This window comes from Brassica rapa, chromosome A04 (genome assembly GCF_000309985.2).
Source record: "Brassica rapa cultivar Chiifu-401-42 chromosome A04, CAAS_Brap_v3.01, whole genome shotgun sequence".
NCBI classification, from domain to species: Eukaryota; Viridiplantae; Streptophyta; class Magnoliopsida; order Brassicales; family Brassicaceae; genus Brassica; species Brassica rapa.
The window spans coordinates 12,150,534-12,173,589 of record NC_024798.2 but is presented as its reverse complement, the minus strand read 5'-3'; the positions used below and the strand labels follow the sequence as shown (position 1 = coordinate 12,173,589).

Sequence of the window (23,056 nt, the reverse complement as noted above, 5' to 3'; positions counted from 1 at the left end):
AGTGAAATATAGAGAAAATTATAGTGTAGCATTGGAGATGGTCTTAGTAGTCCCCACGTTTGTTTATTTTAATGTGACTTGATGATCACGCAAAAAAAAACATTCATATTTTATTCATTAATTCCCTGTCCTCTTCTTATAGAAAAAAAAGGACAAAACATTCCTCTCTTCGCCATGGAAACCCTAGCAAGGTTCATCTGCGTATCCAAGCCCTGGAGATCCATCATTCGCAACCGAGATTTCGTGAATCGTACTTGATCAAGTCGTCGACTCGTCCCCAAAGCCTCATCTTCACCTTTAAGAGCAGGCGTCACATTAAACATTTCTTCTTCTCATCGAGTCAACGCCAAGATGGAGATGAATCATCATTATCTTGTGTAGCAAGTTACCATCTGACATGTCATTCTCAACCGTACACAGCCACAACTCCATCTGTTCACGGTTTGATTTGCTATGGACCTCCTTCTAAGCTCATGGTGTACAACCCTAGCACTAGACGGTCCTCCTCCTCACTCTCCTGGGTCTCGTATATGTATAGATGGTGTTTTATACTATGGAGCTTATCTTGACTTAGATTCACGTAAACTTACTAAAGATCATGCAGTCATGAGTTTTGATGTTAGGTCTAAAAAGTTTGATCTTATCAAATTACCACAAGGAAGAGCAACACAGTTTACAAGGATGATAAGATACAATGGGAAGGTTGCTATCATGCTTTCTGGTGGATTTCAAAGTTACCCTGGTCGAATCGAATTGTGGGTTCTAGAAGATGCTGCCAAACATGGATGGTCTAATCAGAATTTCGTTTTGCCTCTCTTAGCTGACCGGAACACAATGTGTCAAGTGTTTTGTGTCATTAATGATGATGCTGGCGAGTTTGTTTTGGCACCAGAGACTTTGCGTGCACCACCATTTTGTGTTTTGTCTTATGATCCCAAGAAAAAAGCATGAGAAGAGTTGACATTGGAGGAATCGCAGAACAGGATCTTCAGTATTGGGATGTGGATTCGGATCGACGTACAATCTCTATCTTCCCTGGTCAGGTTGAGAATCTTATGTTTCTCTATGACAATCTTCAGAACATTGAAATGATTGTTTCTTTAGTAGAATCACGAACTGTTTTCTCTAACTCGTTTTCAACTTCAGTGACCAACTCCATCTTTTGTTCTTCCGTTGTGGTTATATACTTGGGAGGGTTCATTGATCATATTCTTTGTTTCTGACACTTTGTTTATAATTATTATCTACTCTTGCTCTTTGTTTGCTACTGTAAATTTGTTTTCTGAATTTCCGATAAGAACACAATCAATATATTGATAAGAACAAATGAACTGCAAGGAAGAATTCAAGTTTGTTAGACTTGCAACTTGCAAGCTCACCAAATCTTGAATCTCCTCAGAGAAACAAGCCCAAGCAACGAGATGCACAATAAGCATGAAAAGCTATGAAAGACTCTCCTTCCTTTTATATAGACAAGGTACGGTTTTACAACTTGACTCAACTCATGAAATGCCAGCTCAGCAACAAGCTCATCTCCAACACTTACTTTGCTTCCTCTCCACGTCATATCAATTTCTCATTTGTCATTTAGCTTCACATAAAGCATAGGATTAAGTTGCTTCTGAACACAGTTCAGCAATAGATTGTTACGTGAAATGTAACGATTCTGGTCAAAAGCAAATGATCTCAAGAAAATAGGATGAAATTCATAGATGAAAGAACAAGTACAAGGTTTTCAAAGACGTTCATGGCGTCTATACTCTCTCTATGATCCTAAAAACTCAGATACCCCCTTTCCAAAACCCTACAGCTCATATATAGATAAAGCATAAAGTTAAAGTAACTAAACCATGGTTACTCTTTTATTAAACTAGAGTTACTTCTACTTATTCTCTCTTAACCGATGCCCACACGTATCATAGATTTATGTACAAGTTTTAACCTTTTCTGATTTTCTCCCGAACATCAAATGCGGATCTACCTTGTTTTGTAAATGCAGGTAATCTCAAGGATATGATATATAGAGCTTGTCAAATAATCAATAACTAATTTAGACAACTCAGAATGCATGAATAAAATAAATTACGATATGAAGTTCCAAAATGTTCAAAACCAAGAACAAAAACATAAAAAATTAGAGAAGAATGCAGACGTAAAAGCGTATATCACCCACCAAAGCGGGCCTATGAAAGGATTTGATCATGTATTCAGGACCGACCACAAAATGAAACGTAAGACCGGAACCGACCATTTCAAGGTACCAAATCTTCGCTACGTAATGTATTAGAAATGTAATAAAGTCTTGTAACATGGCTATTCAGACGGTTTGGAAAATAATAGTCTCAGACACAAGCTGATAACCGATAGCAATGATCACAACAGTATGACAATGAAGATCTCTTAGACTATATAACGTCCATAAGTTGGTTCTGAGTTTTGTAACCAACCTATTCTCTGAAATAAAGTAAACTATGCAAACTGTTCCATAAATTCTACCTTTTATAAAAAGGTTTTTTTCTTGCAAATATGTCTTAGATGTTGATTGTTTGTGGATTTTGGATTAGTTTTTGGATTTTTTTTTCCGAAAACCATTTTTCATCCAATTAAGTTTTAGTTTTTAGTTTTTGTTTTTATAGAAACCATTTGATTTGCCAATCAAAATTTCTAATAAATAAATTTCCTAAAATTTAGAGAAACTAGTTTTTGAAAAGTTTAACCAATTTATTAAAAAAAAAACAAAACCAACTTTTGTGAGCTTTTAAGAGAAAAAACGAAATTTGATTTTTTTTTGTAGAAACTACAATATATACATAATTAATAATTAATAAATAATATTTTTCATAAAGATAAATAATCATACAATTTTTTGTACATTATCTATAATTTAAAAAATAATGTGATATAATTTATTTGTGTTTCATATCTGTAAAATAAATTAATATATTTTATAAATAATATTAATTAATTTTAAAACTGAGTTATTAATTTCTATATATAAAATAATTGAAGAATTTTAATAATTATTAGTCACATTAAAAAGAACTAAAAATTATAAAAACATAATATGTTTTATTAATACAATATATTGTATTAGTCATGAAAAAAAAATAGCCATTCAATTTTAAGAAAATATAAATAATTTAAATGAGAAAATTTATAATTACTTTCAAAATTTTAAGTATTTTTTATTTTTTTCATAATTTATAAGAAAAAATATTGCTATTACAGTTTTAAAAATTAAAAATAATTTATATAAGAATCTTTTCTAAGTAGTTTCAAACTTTTAAATATTTTTTTTTTATTTTTGTACAATTTATATATATTTATGATAAATATTTTATCATAATATAATTTTATATAAAACTATAATAATTAAATATGTTATTGTATTTTATTTTAAATAATAATCATAATATTTTTATAATTTTAATTGTAAATCTATATATTTTAAAAAAAAATTTGTATTATTTTAAAGTAATATATTAATTAATTTTGAAAAATAAAAAAAATACAGCAAAACCAAAAACTATAATCAAAATCTAAAAACCAAAAACGAAAAACTGAAAACAAAAAACCAAAAACTAAAATTTAAAAACCAAAAATTAAAACTAAAAACTATTGAAACAATCATCACCTTAAAACTCAAAGTAAAACACAAAACTAACTCATATTTTTTTTAGAACTTTGACTTGTCCTATTCACCTCAAAAGTTCGAAATATTCACGAAAATGCAATTTTTTTTGTTTCTTTTTTCCGAAAATGAGTATTTTACTCTATCATCTTCATCTTCATCAAGTATTTACAATATTGACATTGCCATCAATACACTAATCACCATGAACAACAAACTTGAAGCTCTTAATGCACCTAAAAATTGATTTTGTCTCCTTCTATCTCATTTCTTATGAAGTAAAAACAATATCTCTTTCACTTCCTTTCTCTATTCATCAAAAAAATCCAAGATTTTGATTCTAAAATTTTGTAAGGTTCATAGAGCCATTCAAGCTCACAATTCTTGGTGGGTCGCTTTCGTTTGAGGTTGTGGGTGCTTGGAAAAGATTTATGCGTGCTAAGGAAGTTATCTCACAAATTTAAGTATGAAATCAATTTTTTTTTCCAGATCTCTCCGTCAGAAGACTTCTGTGTAAGTTTTCTGAATGTAGAAGATTTACACGGAAGTCTTCTGGTCAATGTAGATGTTAGTTTTTCAATTGACTTTATGTGTGTCGTTTTTAGACGACTTTTTTGGAAGTCTTCCAATTTTCTTTGTTTTAAAAAAAAATTCGAAAATCCTAGAGAAGACTTCCATTTAAGTCGTCTACGATAAACATGTTAGTTTTGCATTTGACCATATTGTGTCAGAAATTTAACTTTTCCTAGACGACTTACACGGAAGTCGTCCACAAGAAAATAAAACTTCAATATTTAATTATTGTTAGACGACTTCTATGTAAGTCGTCTCGGGTTACTTTTTCAATTGAAAAATAAAACTTAAATATTTAATTTTATCCAGACAACTTACATGTAAGTCTTTCGATAGATGACTTACACGGAAGTTTTCCAGGATGTTATTTCGAGATTCTGGTCAAACCTTGGTTACCACAGACGACTTCCGTGTAAGTCGTTTACCGGAAGACTTACAAGTAAGTCATCTGGATAAAACTAAATATTTAAGTTTTATTTTTTCAATTGCAAAAGTAACCCAATAACGACTTACATGGAAGTCGTCTAACAAAAATTAAATATTGAATTTTTATTTTTTTGTGGAAGATTTCCATGTACATCGTCTAGGAAAAGTAAAATTTCTGAGACAGTGTGGTCAAATGTAAAACTAACATGTTTATCTTAGACAACTTACCTTGAAGTCTTCTTTGGAATTTTTGAAATATTTTTAAAAACAAAAATAAGCCAATATTTACAAAGCAAAACTTCCAAAGAAGTGTGTTGTAGAGTAGACTTCTCTTGAAATCTTCCATTGTAAATTTTCAATTCAAAAATGACATTTCTGACGATTTCCTAGAAGTTTGCTGGGCGACTTTCGAAGTCATCTACGTCAATGTTTAATAAACTTTAATTTTCTATAAATTTTATAAAGACTTTTGAATATTTTCTTGTTAATTCATGTATATTAGTCAATATTGGGGTTTCTAAATGAAATTTATAACTTAATTGATGATAATCATGGGGTTAACAACATTCATGCTTATTAATGTTTCTAACTAATGAGAGAAGACTTCCCCAAAAGTCTTCTACGTTAGTTTTTGTAAACTTGTATTTTCAACTTTAAAATATATTTTTTTAGCTTTCAAAATGTGTTAAGTAACTTCAAGAATATCAAGTCATATGGAAGATCAAGTTATGTGGTTTAATGTCTAAGTTTTCTTAAGAAGTCTTTCCGCTTAGCTAAATGTTGTAAGCTAATGAGAAGAAATTGTTAATTAGATAAATGTTGTAAGCTAATGAGAAGAAATTGTTACTTTTTCATATGGGAGATCAAGTTGTGTGGTTTAATGTCTTATTATATGTTACTTTTTGAATTTGTGTAATGTTTGATCTTTTGTGAATTTGACTTAGTTTTTTTTATCGGGTAGAGTGATAAAAATGTTTCTTGGTATGAGTATAGATCCTTGATGTGTTGAATTTGGTAACGAAAACTAAAAAGATCTCATTTGATTTCACTTCTTCTCATGTTGTATCTACGTCCCACATACAACGTTTTAATGATCAGCTCAACAAAAGACCTTATACTCATGTACAATGGTTTATACAGTTGATTTCACTTCATATAGTATTATCAGCAAGTCACCATGAAAGAGCTTCTGATCGCAACTCTAACAGCACCCACCACACTCAGTTGCCTTGTCTCCGGTCTCTACTCTTTACTTTCACTATCTTTGCAACTTGCTTCCATTTGAACCCCTACAAAATATGCTGTCTGAAACCAAACACTTCATGTCTCTTGTAACCTACAAGACATTAAATTAAATAAGAACATAGCAAAAACGTAGACAGTTACAAAGTCTCAGTCTCAGTAACAACTCAGAAAATGTCTAAAAAGTGATCAGATATGAATGAAAACAGTTACAACTTCATATGAATGAAAACAGTTCTAAAAAGTGAATCAATATTTGAGACTAATTGTTTATAGAAACGATCATAAGCTTATCAATAAACTAGGAAGCATAGGATATATTCAATCAGACATACATAAGGAACATACCAGACTTCCGCCATGAAGGGCAATGGGTATGAGGAATAAGACAGAGGATTCCATCTTTCTCTGAACTTATGAGAAGTTGCATTCTCGTCCAACAAAGCCGTGTGGGAACACAAAGTAAGAATCTGAGATACATAAATGTTACAAGTTGACTCAAGATATGTAACAGGTAAGAACCATAAAAGCCCACTTATTTTTACCAACTCAGAAAATAACAGGTCTTGCTCAGGCTGCTGGGCAAGACCTGAGCAATGTTAACAATTTCTTGAGTAATGTTAACAATTTCAATCAACTTAGGACAAAGTTGCTTGCTTTTACCTGAGCAATGTTAACAATTTCTCCACAGACAGCTTACTCACGACTCATCCGCCGTCAAACTCCGTCAAGCTTCTTCTCCATCCTCCTCCACCAAGAACACACACACAGAGAGACATAGATGAGAGAGAGAGAGAGAGAGAGAGAGAGAAAAGAAAAGGTCAGACCTTTAACCAGAAAGAATGGAGGTCCCAGGAAGAGGAAGAGTGAATAAGTAAAGAAAACAAAACCGAAAGAAAAGGTTAGACCTTTAACCAGAACTCTGCTCGGCGAGCCTCATCTTCTGTCTCTCCATTAAAGAAATCAAACCATCTCAGTGCCAGAAACTCACACATCTGACCCAAACACCATTACAACTTCATGAATGATCGAGAGAGAGGGGAGAAGAGAAGATGACAAGGGAAGGAGAACAGCCGTCAGAGAGAGAACCAAAAAAAAAATTAGATTTAAGTTTTTTCTTTTGGGTCAGAAAGAAACTTGGATTTTAAGTTTTAGTTTTATTTTTTCAGTTTAATATTTTTTGGTAAATAATGAACGCGAAACTAAAATATTTTTACCGGAAATAAAAGATTTTAATATTTTTAACTCAGAAGACTTGAAAGTATTATAATATAAAAACACAAGAAGATTTTCTGGAAGTCGCTAGATGACTTCCAATGTTTAAACGGGAAACTAAAATATTTTTATCGGAAATAAGAAGATTTTAATATTTATAACTCAGAAGAATTGGAAGTCTTCTAACTAGGTCTGGGCATTCGGGTCGTCGGGTCGGATTCGGATCGGATCCTTTCGGGTCCGGGTCTTTCGGATCTAAGAGTTTATGACCCGATAGGGTAATTTCAAATTTTCGGTTCCGGATTGGTTCGGGTCGTGTCGGGTCGGGTCGGGTCTTAGATAGTTAGACCCATTCGGGTAACTAGAACTTATCGGTTCAGATTCGATTCGGTTTTGGGTCGGATTCGGTTCGGGTTCAATTTAAAAAAGACCTAAAAATTCAAAAAAAAAATCTGATTAATATTTATATATCCAAAAATATTCGAAATTTTATTCAAAATTTGTGTTTTTATTATATTAAAATGTGTATATATATTAAATTATTCGAGATACAACAACAATTCGTTGTCTCCTAGTGGTTGACCCCATGTTCTCTAGATGAATAACCCGTCTTCGATTCCCCCTTGATGCATTTTATTTAATTTATATTATTAATTCGGATACCCATCGGATTTCGGATTTGGGTTGGGTTGGGTCCAAGACCCGCGGGTCCTCTGCAACAAAGACCCGAAAGGGTAATTTGATCGGGCCGGTTCCTACCCGAACCAGGTTTTTTCGGGTCAGTTTTGGATCGGATTTTCGGGTCCGGGTAAAATGCCCAGGCCTACTTCTAACGTAAAAAAAACACAATAAGACTTTCTGGAAATCGTCAAGACGACTTCAAGAATTTGAGTGAGAAAATAAAATATTTTTAGAGCAAATAAGAACGCTTTAATATTTTTAACTCGGAAGACTTGGAAGTCTTCTAACGTAAAAAACAAAAGAACACTTTCTGGAAGTCGTCTGGAAGACTTCCTGGAAGTTGTCTACACCCTAAATATACCCTAAACTCAAATAACTAACTAAATAAATTTATTTTTATTAAACTTAAATACAACTTAAAAAGTGTTTAATAAGCACAAAACTAAACGCATATAGATCAAAATATAGTTTCAAAAAAAAATTAAGCTTCTCAAAAACTAACTCTAACAATACAATACTACAACATATGTTGTCAAACCCTAAACCAAAGAATATCATGACTCACTATTTTCACTAATCTATGTTAAGAAAATTCCAATTTTATTATATCTCAATTTATATCATTTACAATTGTTTATAATTACATAATTTCAATTTTTCCCCTATCAAAATATTTTTTACAAAATTTATAAATTATTTTTAAAATCTACTATACGAGAAGACTTTATGAACCTTAGAAGACTTATAAAACTCAGACAACTTTATTGGGTTATATTCGTAAAATTGAATTATGTTTTATTGTTAATTTGGTTATAAGAGGCTGGTTATAATTTCACAAAGCTTTTGAGTTATTTTTTGCATTTGATTCAAGTTTAGATATAATTTTGCATTTAAAATCAAGTTTTGAGTCATATTTTACAAATTCCCATTATAAAAAAGCATATGTGAAAGCATCTTTAGATGTAACCTCTTGCAGATATTTCTAAGAAAATTAGAAAACTACTCTAAATATTTGAGAAATAGAGATTGAGTGCAGGATCTGACGACTGTTATGAAAACACTGTGATTGATTGGTGGATCAATTACCTAACAATTCCCTTTTGAATGTTCACTCAGCTTTAATCTTCAAACAACATTGTTTCACTACAAACGAATCTTTCAGTTAGCCATATAGGATTGTGGATTTGACTGGCAAATAGTAAGGTTTATATCAAAAGAAGTTTAGAACAAAAAAAAAAGTATAAAGTTTCTACCATTCAGCCATATGACAAACTCATTCACTACAAAATTCATATAACTAATTAAATAGCCGCAAATATTCGGAAACTCACTAGCATCTTCCTGTTATATATGGTCTTTGCTCTTTCATCTAATATTTTAAAAGAATCTGGACGACCGACGACAACTGGTTGGTTCTTGTCCTTATCTAATGAGATTACCCCTCAAAACTTTGTGGTCAAGTTGTATTTTTTTTTTTAGTTTTCCTTTTAGTTTCAAGTTGTATTTTTTTTTTTTTTTTTTTTTTTTTTTTTTTTTTTTTGTTTCTTCTTTGTAATCTCTGTATTTTTTTTCTTTATTTCAATATGAAAGCCAGTTAAAAAAAAAAAAAAAAAACTTTGTGGTCAAGAATGTGCTTATGCGATTTCTAATTGACTCGTATATTTTAGATCTATACTATTATTTGCGAAATAAATTTTTGCAATAGATTTTTCACGTTAAAAATTAGACTGGTTAATATCGTTTATACCCTTAATAAATAAAATGTATAAATAAATTAAAAAATAAAAACAAAATTTTAATTAATTTTGATTAGATAATTGATTAATATTAAAAATAGTAAGAATTATCCAAAATCTGAAAATATAATTTAAAAAAGAGATAACGTTTGTATATATTGTATTGTTATCTGAAAAAGTCTTTAACTAAAAAGTTAAAAACAGAAATTATATAACTAAATATTAATTAAATAAAATTCTTAATTATATAATTAAAAATAGAATATTGAATTATCCAAAATCTAAAAATATAATAAAAAGATAATTTCTATATATATATATTGTATTGTTATCTGAAAAAGTATTTTAGTAAAACGTTAAAAACATAAATTATATAATTAAATCTTAATCAAATAATTTTTTTAAATTATATAATTAAAAATATAACATTGAGTTATTTTAAGATTTATTTTAGTAATGAATATAGTGTACAAAGAACTTGTGTACAAAGAACTTTTCAAAAATTTATGAAAATGTTTAAGTCCGCATCACGGACAAAATACCTAGTTGTATATTATACACCTACTCACTTTTAACAATTCGATATTTGAACTCAGTAGTGAATCATGTATGACGTTAGCTTATCAATTTTTAATGATAATTCTTGCAAATATTGCAAAGTAATATATTTTTAATTGCCATTCGTAATATACGGACACACAATTCTATACGACCAGCAAATCACAATTTCCAAAATTCAGTCAAATAAATTTGAGTTTATTGAATAGTCACATGTATGTGAGTTTAATATAACATGATACTTAGGTTAAGATTATCTTGCGAGGGATAAACGTTATATATAAAAATTATTTTATGTATTATATATTTTTATTATGAAATAATAAATATATTTTAAATAATTAAAAGTCAGTAACTATTACATATATAATTAAATTAGTGGGAACATATAAATCAGTTTTATTAATCCAAACAATATTTTTTTTCTATTTGGTAGGATATATAATTAATTTAAATGATATTAACATACATAATATATTTTTAATATTTATCTATTAAATGATGTTTTATACTCATATGGCTTTTTGATCATTTTTATTTTTTATAGCAAAAACTTTCAATTACTATTAACAAAATTTTCATTGTGGGGATAATAGTTTTAGTAATTTATAATTTTTTTAAACTTAAGTTTTCAATGTTTGTTCGAAACTTTTATCAAAATAAAATTGTTCAAAGTAGATTTCAAAATTAATTATTTATGTATTTTATATGGAATATAGTTTAATTTAAAACGATATATATATGGGCAATTCTCTCAAATATCTTTTTAAGTTTTTGTCACAAAAATAGCCCTAAAAATGATCAAAATAGCCCTTTTTATTTTAATTTTTTTATATTTTTTTTAATTTTTAAATTTGAAACTCTATCTCCAAAAACCTCACCCATTAACTCTAAACCCTAAGTCTAGATTAGTTAACCCTAGGGTAAAAATATACTTGAGAGATATTTTTGTGAAATAAACTAAAAAGGGGTATCCTATGAAGTTTTTTCTCTCTCTCTCTCTCTCTCTATATATATATCTTTTAATCTTAATAATTAATTAAACTAGACTTTTTACTTATATGATTTTGTATCATTTGTATTTTGTCATAAAAAAAATTTAAACCATGGATCACAAAATTTGAATGTGAGACTTTTAACAGTTTTAGTAATTTATATTCGTTTTTTAAAATTCAAAATATAACATATATACACAGAAAAATCTAAATTTTTATTATACGGTTAATGTGGTTGTTTAATTTATTTTAATAGTTTAAAATTAATCAATTATGATGGATATAAATTAATTTTTATCAAATCATTATTATTCAAAATCATTAATTGCTATATATATACTTTAGCTACATTAGGTAATTCCGTAACTTTTACTTAAGGAAATAATAAATAACACTAATAATAAATTTATGGTTAGTTTAATAAAAAACTTTTTATATAATTAGATGAATCAACATATTTCTCTAATGACTTTAAGAATCATTCTAGTGATGCCACGTGGCTACAAAAAAGAAGTAACGTTTCTCAATTAATATATAAGGGATATGAACCATATGAACCAAATGAAATTACAACGTATATGACTATGATTTTTAGTAGAATATTAGATTTTTGCATCAAATATTAGTTAACCAAGCCTAAAATACAATTAAGTAAAAGAAAAAAATGTTTTTGGTTTTGTCAACCATATTAACCGAGAAGTTTCTTCAGATGACATAATGTCTAGTAGGCACAGCTCTTCTCGGTTATTTGAAATTTATAGCGAATGAGTCAACGTGACTATGTCCAACATGCGAGACCAACAACCGTTTATATATGGAAGATATTCAATATGGCATCACATTTTATTCTTACAAAACTCTCGCAAAACGGATGTTATACTGATCTTTCAATCATGTAAAAGTAGATACTTTATTGTAACAGTGAAAATCACTGTGAAATATTCGTATTGTAGCAAGTAGCAACGCCCAGATAGTGAATTCCCAACTTGTAACTTGTAAACACACAAAGAATTGTTAACCTTCCAGGAATGATCATTTCATTAAAAATAGAACTGGTATTGTAGTAAATTGTTTATGTAAGAACCCCAAAATATACAGCTTTATTAACAAACAAAAAGAACTGTTCTTTTATGTATAGTTAGTTGGTTTTTTATCAAGATCGGACTCATATAATAAGTTAATAACCAATACTTTTTAAGGTGCAGAATGAAACTGCAACCCCCGCGAGCTAATGTGAAATAGTTAACCTTCTCTTTATTTTTCCATGTTCGTTTACTCAGTATGTGAGATTCACCATCCATCGGGGATGATCGATGTGTGATGTTAGGAGTTTTCAAGGTTCCTAAGACAAATGCTGTAGTATAAATGATTGTCGAACCAGTTCTGAGAGATATCAAAGCACCGAGAATGCAAGTAATCACTTAATCTAAGTGCAACCAATGATTTAGATGGGTTTTTAAACTATGACTAATTAAAAGAAATAACTAAATGATACTTTCTTAACTATTGGAAAAGAGAACTCATGGATATAGGGATTAGACCTCGGGTGATCGAGTTTCGAACTAAAGATGGCAAACGATCAATCAATCTATTAACCTTAAGCTTGGACACAATCCTAAACAAACTCTATGTCTAGATGAATGTTCATTTACTTAACACAATTCAAACATCAAATGTCTTTGGTTGAATAATATGAAAGCAATCATAACTAGCAAGTCCAATGGCTATCTTAGCACCTCTAACAACAAATGTCTTTGGCAAAGTATGCTAAAAGCTAAGAAGAGTTGTCTCGGGCATTTCTGTAAGACCCGATCCCGGCCGACTAGGCCGCGGTCGATGCCTCACGTCGCTCGGTCTATACACTGACCGAACCTCTAAAAATTTTGCCCTTTATTTAAAAAACATCGCCCATAGGCGAGGGCTAACTCAGATCTTAGCTCAAGACTACCTTAGTCATTCCCTAGCTTAGATCATTTCAACTTATGCACAGCGGAATAACATCTATCATTCATTGGACTAAATCCATTCTAACACTTGTCTGGTCAGATCACCTCAGCTACTGGTCAGTAAACACAACTGCCAGCTAGCTCCAAGGTCGAACCTGAACCTAGACCAAGTCATACAATCAGAGGTTCCGTTCCCCTAAGCCATTCTATCTAGATCTATGCAACATTGACAGATCATACCTTTGCCACATTCCCGGAGCTTGTTAACTCATTGTCCCAGCTGACTTAGCTGTCTTAGCTAGCTCACCCAGCTAGTTGAGCTGAATCACTTCACTTGAGGTTTGCTGCTCCGTTCCAGCTGATCGAGCTGCGAGGTAGCTTTGCCCAGCTCCCCGTCCACTCGTCCAACTCCCTTATACCTGCATAATGTGAAATAGTTAACCTTCTCTTTATTTTTCCATGTTCGTTTACTCAGTATGTGAGATTCACCATCCATCGGGGATGATCGATGTGTTAATTTTGGAAGATTCAAACTACTTATTCACTAATTAATTAATATACAATCACTACTTAATATTTTTATATGTTTTTGGCTCACTTAATATTAAACATCCATCGTTCTACAACTTATCTCAAACATGTTTAATCATACTAGAGTTTTTAACCGCGCTACGCGCGGTCTATGTATTTTAAATAATAGTTTTTTAAAGAAAATACTTTATATGAAATTTTATTTGAAAAAAAATAAATTTTATTTGAAATTATGCTCTATTTTACTTTTTGAAAGCAACACTTTTATATTTATGTAAAATGACTAATGCAATCAGAATATTGAAAATTATAATCATATATTTTCATATACTCTAAATAACAAATGTATGAAAATAAAACATGAAGTATTTCTATTTCGTCTGATCTTTCTTTGTTAATATGAAAGGTTAGTAAATAAAAGCAATAAAAAGATCCTTCGTATAAAAAACTAAAAATGATAAGATATTTGACTTAAGATAGAAGTGTGTATGAAAATAACACAGATCATATGTATGAGCATAGAATTAAATATGCTTGCAAGGAGTGTAAGTCTGTAATAGGATATTTCCCTTGTTACTTAGGCAATTAAGTTTTTTTTTTTTTTAAAGTGTGTAGGTTCTCTTTTTATATAGATTTTGTAATTTTTATTAAAATGTACTTTAAAACATTTTGGAAAATTTAACTATTTGTCATTTGTAATGATTAACATGTATATATCTTAAATATATTCTTATTTCAAAACATAAGTAAATTAAATTTTAAATCTAGTTTTAAATGTGTTAGTTTGAAATTAAATCAGGATAAAATATCTTTTCATATATAAGAAAGGTATTTTAAAAAAATGAATTTTCAAATTCAAAATCATTAAATAAAAGTTTTTCAGTATCCCTTTACTATTAGGTGAGTTGTATTGTTTGAGTTTGTATTTTTTATAAGAATTTATTGGTTAAATAATTTTCATTATTTTTGCTTTATTTTTTCTAGTAAATTTGGAGTAAACTTATCATTATCTTATTTTATGCCTGACATTTTTGATATTTACATAATAAGTTTAAAATTTATGAAACTGAAAAATAAGTAGCATAACTAAAACACTAAATGTGAAAAATTAGTTTAATATTTTTTATCTAAATCTTTAATTTCCGTTGATATCTTAAGTAGTATGATATATATTTTTGTATTTTAATTTTTTATTATTTTTGTTTGAAACTTCGAGCAGTGTTTACAGACCTGTTAAAGTAAAATCTTAGTAATGATGTTACAGTGACTACTAATTTTTTATAATAATTTTCACTAATTTTTAAAATATATTTTATATGTTTAATTAATATAGTTTCTTAATCATTATATATTTGAGGATTAATTTTAGTCACCAGCATGATTTTCCTTCCAGTTGCTAAGGTAATTTTATAAAAGTATTATTTTCATCCTATATAATTAGTCGCACAAATGTGTACTTACAATAAGATTTATTTATTTAACATTCATTTTTATTGCATGTTTTCTATTGTGTATCTACGTAGGTGTAAACCTTCCTATTACTTCATTTTCCCTCTCGATTAAGAAGTTTATCTTTGTATAATGTAGATTTTGGCACTTATATGTTTCCAACCATTTTTCTAAATTTTTAATTATATTAGGATTTTATTTATTTTTGTCTTCAGTTTTTAAATTTTTTTTTCATATCCATATGTTTTCTCTAGTCTTTACTATATGTTTAATTATGTACTCAGTGTTTAGTTATTATTATTTTCAGTTTGACCATTGATTGTTGTAACTTGGTAGTTTCTTATAATTGTGATATACTTTTTGATTAATTTTTATTTTTAAGATATTTAAAATTTTCTATGTGTATTTGTACATTATTTTGGTAAATTTATATTGCTACGCGCAGATTATTATTATTAACTTTTGTATTTTTAGTATGTTTGTAGTGTTGTTTGTCGTTTTTTGTTCTTTTTGTATTTAACCTTTTTGTTTTTGTTTTTCAAAAATTATGTTCAATTGTAATTTTAATATATATTGTTTGTTGTTATAAATGAAAAAAAAATTATTGAAAAAGTTTATCTATGTTAAACATAATTTTTTATTTTAAAATAGAGTGACATATTAGGAAAAAAAAGACTAACATACTATAAAAAAAAAGGAAGTAGCATATGTGGTGTCTTTTGACCAATATGATTTAGTATGTGTAAACTCAAGCAAATGGATAAATATTTAAACTGATTCCAGATCTTCCGTTAGCATCGTTAAGCATCTCTCACTCTGCTGATGTTGTAAGTCCACTAATCTTTGTTCTGTTCACTTCAATCACAAAACATTAAAATATAAAGTAATTGCACTAACACCATTTTCTTCCCTATCTCTTGTTTTGAATCTTCATTACAACTGCTCTGCACGTTCCTTCATTCCACAATCAACTGATGATGTCGATAAAGAATTGCAGCGTGTGCAATCTCGTTTGCTCTCAGACTGTGTGAACGTATTATATAAAATATTTGTTGCTGTGCACTGTTTTGTTTTAAATGCACTATTTCTTATATCTCAAATAGAGGAGAATGAAGCAGGACCAATCCAAAACATGGACGAAACGCATTACTTGCATTAAAAATCAAGAGATTTCATAACATGATTATAAAGTATCAGCTTCAAACACGATAAAGGGTCTGAGAGATCTTCCTTTATTGACTTACTCTCGTCAAGATGGGTCTTTCAACAATCTCCTTAAGTCGACCTCTAAAGACATACGAATCTTGTCCTTCGTTGGCCACTGTATACACCTGGTACGTTTGCTAATCTAATCTCCATTCACTGTATATAAGTATCATATGCTAAATTGTGATTCTCAATTTCGATAGAGAAAACTTACGACCCAAGTCTTTTCCATGTAAAAAACATATCACTGCATATTTAGATTCTAATTGGTTGGATCCGCATATCTAAGAAAGCTTTGCATTTTCCAGTTTGGAACCTGCAGTGAATCCAGTAATCCAGTATAGCTTTATTTTTCCCATCTGATAAACACAGACAGTATACATGTTTTGAAAGAAAAGGAGAGAATCGACCATGCGTATTTTGATCACAAGATAAGTCTCTAGGAAATGGAAATAACCTCGAGATGTTCTTCACGGCCTCTGAATATCCCTTTTTCAAAGCTTTCTTCTCCTGTCAAATGTAAGAATATTTTAACGAAAGATTACCAGGGCAGCACACCAACGCAATATGAATGGAAACTAAAGATGGTTTTATTTATAGCAGAAATCGGAGGATAAAAATCAGACTTTTATCCTATCTTATGCTGAGTGGACATGTCTCCATTGGCAACGGTATAAACTAAACTGAACGTGAGTATAAATGTTTGAGAGTTGAGTAAGTAGCAAAGACGATACCTCCAAGTAGTAGTCCATTAAGTCTTGAACTTTCTTGCCCATAACCTCGGTACCGGCGTCACCAAGGAGGACAAAAGTTGCCATGTCGCCATTGTCATACAGGGACACCTCCACACAACACGTTCATTAGCTAACCATTTCATAAGCCACAATCCGACCTTCTCCTTAAGATTTGAATCTAAAGTTACCAAAGACGATTTTATTTTTAACAACCACCAGTGGAAGCTTCAACAGGAATATTTAAACCAACTAACCTTCAACTATTTGAGTTCCAGTCACATAACAGGAGGATGAGAAGCATTTCATGAATATCAAAAGAAGATCAGCATGGAGGTTGGAAAAAGTCTCAACCCTCCTGGGTGTGTATTCAAACTCTCACAGAAAGTTTCATATGTTGGCTTGAGAGCATGTCTCAGTTTCCACTTAATGCGATAAATACAGAAGATAAAGCTTACTTCTTTAGCAAATGAAATTCTCCAGTGTCACCTGAAGGGGCTAGTTTATCAATCAAAGAGAACAATCAAAATACAAACAAAAGACGTACTCGTTGGGGTTTCAAGTACTTGATCTTAGTTAACATAATAGTTTTTGGGCTAGCGCAAGCAGTAGTCTTTTCTGACACAGAAGGATAAATTAGTGACAGGAAATTATCTTTAAACGCCCGCTAATTAGCTAACCAATATCTGATCACTAAGATGCGATAGTAGAGTGTAAAAATTACCGTAGAGAATGGAACATGAATACAGCCTCCTTTGGCTGTGTTCTGGGAACGAACGTGCAGCTCAGCTCCGCCTCTCCCAAGCCAGAAGCAACGTCGTTGAAGAATAGAGCAGTGTGTGGCTTGACCGGTTGATTTCTCTGTATTGGCTGCCGTGTATTCTCGGTGTGAGTGAGCAAGAGGAAGGACAAAGGTCTTTGTATGGGTCACAATTTTGATTATTGTAACTGGGAATTCAGAAGTACGATAACATTAAGACAAAATTAATTGAAGAAATAAAGTGGAGTTTCGTTTGTGGAGAAGTTGATCGATCAGAGCTCTTTGCGCTTTGAATCGGAGAAGAGGAAGAGGCAGAGGCGTAGTTCCTCGAGACCTCCGTCTGCATCGCGATCTCCGTGTTCTGTAGTTTATTTTTTTTTTTACGTTTGTCGACATAACACAATAGATAGAAGCCCTGGCCTAAAACAAACAAAGCCCATATGAAAATAAAATTAAGAAACGAAGGCTCAAACGTAACATAACACAACGGATCTGACGTGGCAAAAAAAAAGGTTCTGGTTGGAGGATTATTTTAAGTGACGTGGCAGCACAGATTTTCAGCATATGCTGCTTTTAGTATTGTGATAATATTTTTTAAATAAGCAACCAAAAAGATAAATATACATAGTGATATATATAACCAAATAAATATCTTTTGTTTTTTTTACATTTTTTTTTAAGAATACATGCATCATTTTTTTCTTCTATTGGGAGAATACATGCATCATTGATTATCAGAAATTAAGATTTTACAGAAACGTTGTCCAAACATTTATTTTTCATCTTTGTTCCCATCTTCTCACTCTCGTTTTAATTACTATCGGTGTTTTGACTATTAATTGTCTTGTTTGCCATTTTTGGTTTATTATAGTCGTTTTGTTTTTTCTACTACTTGTTTTTTTGTAACTTAGAAAAAATGCTAAACTAAGTCTATTAAAAATACAAACCTAACCTTCGAAGGGAACGTGCATTCCAACAGATAGATTCTCTTCCGGATATTCAAATAGACCAAAAAACAGTAGTCTATATCCGTGTAGAATGACCAAAAAAAATGTAACTTAGTTTTGCATGACAGATAAATCGAACTTGAAATGTTATGACATTCCAAACCGTTCTCCTTACCACTTGGCGACCAAGCTTCGTTCTCCTACCTTTTTCGTCAATAACTTTTGTTAAAAACTGAAAAGAATGTAAACACAACTCAAAAAGAGAAATAAACAGCTTAAGAAAACATAGAGCTAACGTATTCAGCCATAGTTGATGGATGAGGTGATAAGACTTGAATAAAAAGGTTTAAGTACTTTCACGCTTGTGAATTTCTCGCGCAAGATCAAGAAACGAGGAATATGCTATAAAGAAGGTCCTTCAAAAATGAAGTTTTCCACGTGGCAATCACGAGCATCGTTGATCAGTCATGTGCCTACGAAGTACCAACGACAAAAGCCATATAATTATAAAATTATTTTTGCTTAAAACTAATTAGCTCGGCTCCACGGCAATCAGCAAACGGAAAATTACGTAAGACGGTTGACGTCATCTCCCTGACGTCATTGCCTCCGACCTTATTAAAGTTAGAGGCTAAGAAGTAACCAGCAAGTTATATACACTACAAATATCACCATGCAATAAGATATTATAGCAACTATTACATCTCGACATTGGTTGCTAGAATATTCGAGACTTTATAATTCTAAAGTTTTGTTTATAAATTCAAAATATAGGTAACATAAGGTGCGCGTCCTACATGGCTATAAAGAAAAGTCGCACTTTACATGTTTCACAAGCTTTTAAGAATAGTTTAGAATTTTGTTAAAGAGAGTTAATTAATTAACCACTGGCTCGAAAAAAAAAAGAAAACTATCAGTGATGGTAAGTTGGTAACAATTTATTGAATTTCTTAAAATGCGATAGGTGCTTGTTTATATATTAATTTGGCGACGCATGCAAAGGTTGGTGTTTGACCATACTTCTTTTCTTTTAAAGACTACTTGCAGTGCCCTATAAGGCATTGAGTATTACTTTTAGAAATAAATAACCATGGAACTACTTGTCCTATAAGCATAAGATCCGTAAAAGATCTCTTTAAGTGTTAAATTTTTCATGTTATAATACCAAAAACGGTTGTCACTCTTTTGATTAGGCCAAAGTTCGAAAGACTCAGGAGACATGGTCATATAGTAATTTCATTTGCAGCATACAGATCCATGATTATAAACAAATTGTCAACTACGAAAATAGTAATTCCTGCAATTCGATACATTTAGCATGAATACTCATGAATCATGATGCCTTTAAAACTGTATCTAAATATTTGACCACTTTCGTGAATAATCAATATTACGATTTTTCTGTGTACCGCGACAACATTATATTACGATATAAAGTACTTGGTATTGTAGTCTGTAGAAAAACAGGTGAAAGCTTAAAATCATTAATATTGTTAACCAGAGCTAGGTTTTTGGTAAGATTTTGAAACCATTTTTTTTTGTCAAGAATGTGAATTTATTTCTGATGAAATAGCAAGGAGATGCAAGAAAATCCTGGATCTAACCTGCATACAAGCAAATTCTATCTAAGAATCCCTAAAAAAGATTTTTTTTTAAAGACTCCTAGAAAATATATTAGGTTTAATCCTAATCAAAAGACTTGGATTAAAGGTACGCAAAATATTTCGATTTCAAAAGATTTTGAAACCATCATCTATTGGTTCGCTTGCTAGCTAAATCCACTCAGGATCTAGCTTTTATCAAAAGTGATTAATTAGTGTAACATTATTGTCAAGGGACCCGTGACCTTAAACTCGAGGATTTGATTGGACAAACTTCAAAGAAAATCTGTAAAACCTTTTTATAATCTCTTGTACGCTATTTTTCCATTAATTCGGATAATTATGTTTTTTCCGAAAATTAAAATTCAGATATCTTGGTGTATAAACATTAATGAATCTTTGGTTAAATCACTGTATCAGGGGGCTTCCACATCTGTAAAACCTTTAAGATGTGAAATAGTAATAAATAATACTAATACTAATAAAGAAAAACACTTGTCGTTGTAGTAATTCCATTCAAGAAGTTTCGTTGAATCAGAGCATGATAGTAGCCATAAATATTATTTTATCACTTATTTAAATGCAAAGACACTTTGGTGATGTTATATTATTTATTTGATTTTTTCCCTTAGATTTTGGTGTATATATAAACAGTATATATGTGCTTAACAAGATCCCTCCTCCTCCTAGTTCAACAACGCCAAGAAACACTAAACAACATTCTTGAAAGAAAATGAACTACCCTTCAAACCCTAACCCTAATTTCATAGATTTCCCTATAACTTTCACATCCGATGATTATGATGATGCTTTTCAGATGATCATGGAACAAATCAGCCTCGAGAATCACTCACCCACCTTGAGTTGGACTTCATCTGAGAAATTACTGGCTGCAGAAGTCACAAGTCCCCTTCAAACAAGCCTAGTTACCTCACCTATGAGCCTTGAAATGTAAGTCAAAATTTTCTATCATACAGCTTAATTACCATATATGATAACAGTGATATATTTCAAACTATAATAATTTTATATAGAGAGGACAAAACTGAGATCAAGAAGAGGAAGAGACACAAAGATGATCCGATTATTCACGTGTTTAAAACGAAATCTATTGAAGAAATTGCTTTAGATGACGGATTTAAATGGAGGAAATACGGCAAGAAACCGATAAGGGGCAGTCCATTTCCGAGGTAAATCATTGATTCTAACTTCGTTAGGATGCATAATTATTTTTATATATAGTTACGATTTATCGACTCGTACATGCTTATATTTAAAGTTTATGACAACTTGAATAATAGGATTTGCATATTCCTTGTGCTATAGTTTGTGTTTTTTGTCTTTGTTTTTTGCTAAAAACTATAGTTTGTGTTGGTTTTGAGTATCGCAAATGAAATATGTCCACTTGATAATTAAGGAAGTATGCATCTCTTAAAGTGTGTGTATTAGTTAAGTGTCAAATAGCCAACTTGTTTACATGGTCGAGGCTCTGAGTTTTACAAGTTAATTACTGCAGCTCTTTTTGCACTAAGCCACCGAGGTATGTCAAAATCAGACAAAACCTTGTTCATCGGTTTAGTAAGAAATAAAATAAAACCAAAGTCTAGGAGTTTCAGTTTCTCTGTGTTACACATTTATTCATTGCAGAAATCAGTCAATCACACAACAATTTGTATGAGCTTGTTTCTACCTACAAAATTCGATTATATAAATATGATAAAGTGTGTTCCAAAAAAAAAAGATAAAGTTTCAATAATCATTATATTTATAATTAAGAATTAGCACCCCTTTATGAGTTTCGACTAATAAGGTTTCTCATATACTATATAATATTGTTAGTGTTCCTTCTTCAGAGGAGATGTTTCGTGTTCAAATGCATGTTTCTATATGTATGTTTATGTGTATAAAAGCCAACATGCAGATATATATACATATATATGCCATCAGCATATATATAATATATCTCAGTGTGTGTTGGTTTTATATATTCATGTGGACCATGTGTTCTAAATATACAATAAGTGTAAGGCATATAATATAATATATTAATTAACGTCTACTGAATACAAACTAATTAACTTTTCAAGGACTTATTATTCTGTTAACTAAAAAATTGTTCATATGCTCCAGTTTTATGTTCACTACTCACAAGTTGTTACTTAAGCTTATAACAATTAACACATTGGAATATAATACTTAAGTTCTTTGTTGTATGTTACCATTGATTTCAAGTGGACATATAAATGACGATATTGTTATTTGTAAGCTAACACTGGTTCTATTATTATTGGACCACACTATCTATTATATATAGCTGATTATAACCAAACCATTATATTACAAATCATATAGAATCTGACAGAGTTTACTAAGCGATTTGTGTTAATTATTTGAAACAGGCATTACCACAAGTGTTCGAACGCCAATTGCATCGTGAAGAAGAAGATCGAGAGAGATACGAGCAATCCTGATTATGTGTTGACAACTTACGAAGGGAGACATAATCACCCAAGCCCTTCTGTGGTTTATTGTGATTCAGACGACTTTGATCTTACCTCTCTCAACATTTTGTCTTTTCAGACACGTACTTATAAATATTCACATTCAGCTCCATGACCATACTTAAAAGTCTGTGTGTCCAGATGTGTATATAGTGTAAATATTCATCGTAATCACGCATCATATGTATCCGCTTGTACTTGGTTGGGTCGGTTTTGTAATGTACTGAATTGGGGGGGTGGGTAAACTGGAAATCATCTTGTATGCGCATGCATTATGATAGTAAATGTTGTATATAAATATATTAACTGATTTGTAGATAAGAATCA

General features: G+C 30.6%; 1 protein-coding gene, 1 long non-coding RNA gene and 1 pseudogene across 3 annotated transcripts; 2 read left to right on the top strand and 1 right to left on the bottom strand.

Moving 5' to 3' along the window:
- The first annotated feature begins 77 nt into the window (after positions 1 to 77).
- On the top strand, positions 78 to 1,223 carry LOC108871633 (annotated as a pseudogene).
- Positions 1,224 to 5,640: 4,417 nt separating this feature from the next.
- On the bottom strand, positions 5,641 to 7,001 carry LOC103864304. 2 transcript variants are annotated; one of them, XR_004457168.1, is made up of 4 exons: positions 6,781 to 7,001; positions 6,536 to 6,699; positions 6,221 to 6,342; positions 5,641 to 5,966 (listed from the first exon to the last, which is right to left on the bottom strand). It is a non-coding gene; the product is annotated as an uncharacterized LOC103864304 (long non-coding RNA). The 2 variants fall into 2 exon arrangements; XR_001958184.2 differs by having other exon boundaries at positions 6,536 to 6,999.
- A 13,960-nt stretch (positions 7,002 to 20,961) lies between these two features.
- Positions 20,962 to 22,844, top strand: WRKY59 (probable WRKY transcription factor 59). The gene is made up of 3 exons (NM_001302064.1): positions 20,962 to 21,179; positions 21,263 to 21,418; positions 22,628 to 22,844. The coding sequence occupies exons 1-3, from the start codon at positions 20,962 to 20,964 to the stop codon at positions 22,842 to 22,844; spliced, it is 591 nt and encodes a 196-aa protein (NP_001288993.1).
- The last annotated feature ends 212 nt before the right edge of the window (positions 22,845 to 23,056 follow it).

What these genes read in the sequence shown, in the direction of transcription:
- WRKY59 (NM_001302064.1), top strand. Translation starts at nt 20,962, where the DNA reads ATGAACTACCCTTCAAACCCTAACCCTAATTTCATAGATTTCCCTATA. An exon ending in TCACCTATGAGCCTTGAAAT is followed by an intron (nt 21,180 to 21,262) that starts GTAAGTCAAAAT and finishes AATTTTATATAG; the next exon opens with AGAGGACAAAACTGAGATCA. An exon ending in AGGGGCAGTCCATTTCCGAG is followed by an intron (nt 21,419 to 22,627) that starts GTAAATCATTGA and finishes TATTTGAAACAG; the next exon opens with GCATTACCACAAGTGTTCGA.